At 41.1% G+C, this 5,723-nt stretch overlaps 1 protein-coding gene across 1 annotated transcript; it reads left to right on the top strand.

Moving 5' to 3' along the window:
- Window positions 1-135: 135 nt before the first annotated feature.
- On the top strand, window positions 136-5,721 carry LOC121811790 (outer mitochondrial transmembrane helix translocase-like; the record flags this gene model as incomplete). The annotated part of the gene is given in 6 exon segments (XM_042216861.1): window positions 136-146; window positions 200-483; window positions 1,593-1,699; window positions 2,489-2,578; window positions 3,102-3,152; window positions 5,694-5,721. Coding segments are annotated over 6 exon segments (571 nt in total), but the record flags the coding sequence as incomplete, so codon positions are not given.
- Window positions 5,722-5,723: the final 2 nt, after the last annotated feature.

The raw sequence follows: 5,723 nt of genomic DNA, 5'->3' as shown, positions 1-5,723 counted from the left end.
CTCACTGTCTGAGTCAACCTGAAATGAATTGAATCTAATCAAACTGAATCAGGAAATGGGATAAATCGGGACCTTGTGAATCGAAATCAAATCAGTCATAGAAATCAGAGCTGATATGAGATATATCAGAGCCCTATGTGTCCACAGTGTGTGTGAGAGAGATGAGCTATTGCCATCGATGCGACATTTGAGTCCGTAGGCGAGCAACAAGCTGTTACTTTCATGGTAGTTTGATTTCTAGCAATCGGCAAAATAATACAAAATCCCACTGTCTTCACACAGGTGTGCTGCTGTATGGACCCCCAGGATGTGGTAAAACACTCATCGCCAAGGCAACAGCAAAAGAGGCGGGCTTTGCTTTCATCAACTTGAAGCCGAGCACGCTGACAGATAAATGGTACGGAGAGTCCCAGAAACTGACTGCTGCTGTGTTCTCACTGGCCTCCAAACTGGGCCCAACAATCATCTTCATCGACGAGATAGGTGAGAAAGACACACACACAGATGCGCGCACACACATACACACATACAGTTTATCTCTCTCTGATAAAGTGGAAATCATTTTGACAAATTAAGTTTAAAAAATAGTTGTTTTTTTTTGTTAAACTGTGTGCTTTGCTTACAATGCCCACTTCATGTCATGAATCGACTGTGTAGTGCAGGAACGAAAGGATCCAAATGCAGGCTCGTAAGCGGGATGTTAACTCAAAACAGCTTTATTATATACAGCTTTATTAGCTGAAACGAAAATAACCCATCCTTCAAATCCAGGGAAATGAAGGACGTATTTGTCGGCTGCATTTGGAGCGGCCTTTGAATTGGGACAGGCTTCATCGCTGGCTGTGAAGTAATCAGCCTTCAAATGCAGCCTCAGGAGGATGTGGCCTAGGTTTTGGGACACAGCTACAGGGACATAGGGCCTTCACAATAAAACAGGAAATAGAGGAACATGATGGAGAGGAGAGGCAGACGAGAGGGAGCGATGGGACACGAGCGAGAGGAGACATGACGGGAAACATAGAATGGAACACAAGTTGCTCCTAGAGACTCACACAACATATATAAAGACAGACAGAGATGGAGAGCGGCACAGAGGGCAAAGACAAATAAATAAATAATATATAATGAAGGAGCTAAACAGAAAAACCTTGGCAATATAGGAATTAACTCAAGACTAACTAAAGAAACTTAACCATAAAGTATAACACAAAATAACACGAAAATACAAAAACACAAAACACTGGTTCAAATGAGCCAGGACCATGACACTGTAGGATTATACAATTTAATTGGGAAGGGAAAGAAAACAAAATTCACTTGACTACAACCTGCTAACATTTAGTGGCGATATTTTCCATGTACTACCTTAAAATGTAGAATTTTCTTAAACATAAATTAAACATATAAAGAAACTGATTCTGCTTTCAGTGAATTTGGTCTGCACAAACGGTTCAAAGAGAGACGTGAATGTATTTTAATATTTGGTCTTAACTGTATACATTTTGACAAATACCATAGAAGCAAAAAAAGAGGCAAAACATTTTCAAACAATGAAATCCCAACTGAGATGATAAAACTGTGTGTTTGAACAGATTCCTTTCTGAGGAGTCGATCCAGCAGAGATCATGAAGTCACAGCTATGATGAAGGCTCAGTTTATGAGTTTGTGGGATGGACTCGAAACAGACCACCAGTGCCAGGTATGCACACGTCTGAAATGTTTAGGTTCAATATGGAGTCTCAAGAAATTCACTGAGCTGTGGACGTATTATGGAGAGGAATTTGTCTCAAAAGGGTTGCAAATGCATACAGGGTGATCCACAAGCATAAATTGATTCACAAATGTTTACAGGAATTTCTGTGTAACGTTTGAGGACTCACTTCCATAGGCCATAAAGCAAAACTGTAGTTTTTAGCCATTTTTGCTCCTAGTTCAGTTAAATTTGCATCAACTTTTTGCAGTTTCAGAATAAGATGTTTGCTTTCATGCCAACGGCGTGTACGAGTAAATGATTTGTGTTTTATGTTTACATCTTTTTAGAGAATCAATCCATTTACCTGCTCTTTAATCGTTTGCTCTTTTAACAGTTTGGAGGTTGTTAAAATAGTTTTGTGAGCTTTAAGCTGAGATTCTGCTAAAATACATTTATATTTAAAAATTGATTTTAGGATTTAATGAATCAGTATTGGATTATTCAAATTAAAATCAATTATCCATCCATCTATTTGCTTCCACTTATCTTTTTCAGGGTTGCGGGGGGCTTTGGAGCCTATCCCTGACTCCACACAGAAAGACCCTGACCTAAAATCGATTAGAATTGGGATTTCTTTTTTAAAACCACCCCTATTTGCAACCCTTTTGAACCCAATTTCTCTCCATAATCTATGCAATATATGTGAATCCTGAACATAAACGATCAGATGATCAATAAAATGTTCTTCGAAGATTCGGTCTGTATGTAAATCTGATTAAAAGTGTACTTTGTCAGGTGATCATTATGGGAGCCACCAATCGTCCTGAGGACATAGACCCTGCCATCTTGAGGAGGATGCCCACCAAGATCCACATCAAGCTGCCTGTATGTCCTTTTAAAATAAGTCTGACTGTTTTTTAAAAACAAACCAACAAACAAAAAGCATACTGAACGCAGCAGTGTACCCTCTGCATTGGTCGGTTTGCGTGCCGTGGCAACATCATCACACATTCATTTCTATTTATCCTGTTAAGGCACAGGGTGCTGATGTATTCTCCTGAATGGCAGGTGTCACTACTCAGATAATATCACCACATTAGAAGGAATGAAGCAGTGAAGACGTCAAACCTAAAGAAAAGCATCCCAAGAAGTCTTGTGTTTCTCTAACGATATATCATTAAAATGCAGCAAAAACTGACAAAGCTCTAACAGCCATGTCTTCATCTGCGGTGGTGGCCGTGAAACAATGTGCTAGGTTACAAAAACAGAGTGGTGCATGACCAGCTGAAGTGATACCGTAAAGGCGGCATGCACCAGCATATGAGACATAATCTATGGCGCACACCACCGTCAGACAGGGGTGTGTGGTGAGGATAAAACTAGTCTGACAGTGTGTTTGTTTCTGCAGAACATTGAGCAGCGCAAGCAGATACTCAGACTGATCCTGGAGAATGAGACGGTAAGTTCACAGCAAAAGGGAAAAAGTCATGTGACTGAGATATTAATCCTTATGATCTTACATTATTTTACCAACATGGTTCTTCTTCTGCTCTTTTAATGTAGTTAGTACATGAAGCCAAAGAAACATTAAATCCACAATAATAAAAATGAGTGAAGAAGAGGAAAGCTTTAGTGAAGGTTACAAATGATCTTCTTATGGCCTCTGACAGTGGACTCATGTCTGTGCTTGTCCTGCTAGACCTCAGTGCAGCGTTCGATACTGTTGACCATAATATCCTATTAGAGCGATTAGAACATGCTGTAGGTATTACAGGTACTGTATTGTATCATATCTATCTAATAGACTCCAGTTTGTGCATGTAAATGGAGAGTCCTCTTCACACACTGAGGTTAATTATGGAGTTCCACAGGGTTCAGTGCTAGGACCAATTCTGTTTACATTATACATGCTTCCCTTAGGCAGCATCATTAGAAGACATAGCATACATTTCACTGCTATGCAGATGACACCCAGCTCTATCTGTCCATGAAGCCAGATAACACACACCAATTAGTTAAACTGCAGGAATGTCTTAAAGACATAAAGACCTGGATGGGCTAAGGCAGAGCCTTCAGTTTTCAGGCCCTCTTCTGTGGAACCAGCTTCCAGTTTGGATTCAGGAGACAGACACTATCTCTACTTTCAAGATTAGGCTTCAAACTTTCCTTTTTGCTAAAGCATATAGTTAGGGCTGGACCAGGTGACCCTGAATCCTCCCTTAGTTATGCTGCAGTAGGTGTAGGCTGCTGGGGGGTTCCCATGATACATTGAGATTTTCTTCTTCTTCTTTTTCTCACTTAATATGAGAAAATAGGGGCGGGCCTAAAGTCAACACACCTGAATTAAATGAATTAGCTCATTACCAGGCCTCTGGAGAACTTCAAGACACTTTTCCACTCTTAACAGATCAGTTAAGAGTGGCATTAAAAAATCACGCTGACTAAAAGAGTTGTTCTCTCTTTCGTTTACTGAAGGTAACCATTTCTGACAATTTCAGTTCCTTTTGCAAATTATTCCAGGTGACAGAGGCGGCGTATTTCAAAGCCTAACTCCTAATTGTGTTTTGATTTGTGGGATAATCAACTGTATGATATTGTGAGAACAAGGGCTGCATTGTTATGATTTTTATGCATATAAACACATAAATAAGAGGGAGAGATTTATAGATAAAGACCAACCAATGGGAAAGTCTGCAAATATAAGAGAAGGACATGTAGCAGCAGCATATGTAGCCGCTAAGACTGGTGGACCTAAATCTTCACCACCACGTCTGGTATACATACAAGCGAAAAAGGGGAGTGGGTGGGTCAGCGCTCAGGGCACAGAAACTAAGCTGGCTTCAAACACCATTTATTTCCATAAAAAAAAAAAAACACAGCCAGAGTCACAAATACAAGATAAAATTCCCCGTATACAATAAAAATAGTGTTGCAACCCGCTAAAAACCCTGCCGGCAGAAATAACTATACACTATTAAAACAAGGCTAAAACATGTTTTCCATATACTAAAATTACTCTCCCATAGTCCCATAATCCCACAGTCCAGCCACACATGGGCGAATGGTCCTTATATGAAAGAGACAGGAGAGGAACTTCTCTTCCAGTATGGTAAAACTCGTCAGCAACAGACCAGGGAGGGGGCTCCTATCGCAGACCTGTCTCCTCCTGACAGCGCGTCGCCGCACAGTCCCGCCCCACTCCACACCTGAACACGGCCTCCCTCGTCTCACCGTCAGATGCAGGCAGAGGGGCATCCCTGCCCTGTCGTGCATTGCAGCCATCGCCACCCACTGTTGCCGTTCCTGCCGTTAGGACTGGATCGCCGAACAACTCGCGGCGCCCCACAGTCAGGCAGCAGTTCGTTCCACACACGTGCGGGGTTGCACGCGTTCCTTTTTCGCCTCCTCACCCTTCGCGCGTCACTCCTCTCTCCTTTTGTCTCTGCGCTCACCATCCCCTTTAACAGGTCAACCTGGCGGCTGATAGGCCACCTTGGGGAACGCCCCCACCTCACAGGTGCCTACAATTATCTGTTTAGTCCACAGTGGGTTAAAGGAACATGGTACAACATTAACACAAATATAAATATGAGGATAAAACCATGCAGTATAAATATCAATAAACAAACATGCAATATAAATATCACTATAAAATCATGCAAATAAAATCAACACTATGTACCAATACACAGATTGATAAAACATAAAAACACAAATTTCCGCTGTGTGACACATACACAGAACAATAATGTAGATGATTTCCATAACCCCTTTAGTTAGTGGGCTGGTGCATTCAGAAAAAGCAGCTCACCATAATCCAATAAAGGTAAAAAAGTTGCACGAATCAAGTGTTTCTCACCTGGAGGCACACACAGGATTGATTTCTAAACTTAGTTTTAGTTTTAACTTAGACACAAGCCTTTGAATGTAAGTTTTAAATGGCAAATTCGGATTTACAATGACACCTAGATTCATTGATAGACTGATTCTGCCTCTGTAGGTGGATCCACTGATTAACCTCAGCCACAAT

The sequence above is a fragment of the Haplochromis burtoni genome, unplaced genomic scaffold (genome assembly GCF_018398535.1).
Source record: "Haplochromis burtoni strain Fernald_Lab_line unplaced genomic scaffold, NCSU_Asbu1 Contig_1301, whole genome shotgun sequence".
In the NCBI taxonomy this organism is placed as follows: Eukaryota; Metazoa; Chordata; class Actinopteri; order Cichliformes; family Cichlidae; genus Haplochromis; species Haplochromis burtoni.
The sequence above is the reverse complement of the archived record's forward strand: the minus strand, read 5'-3'. Positions and strand labels throughout refer to the sequence as shown.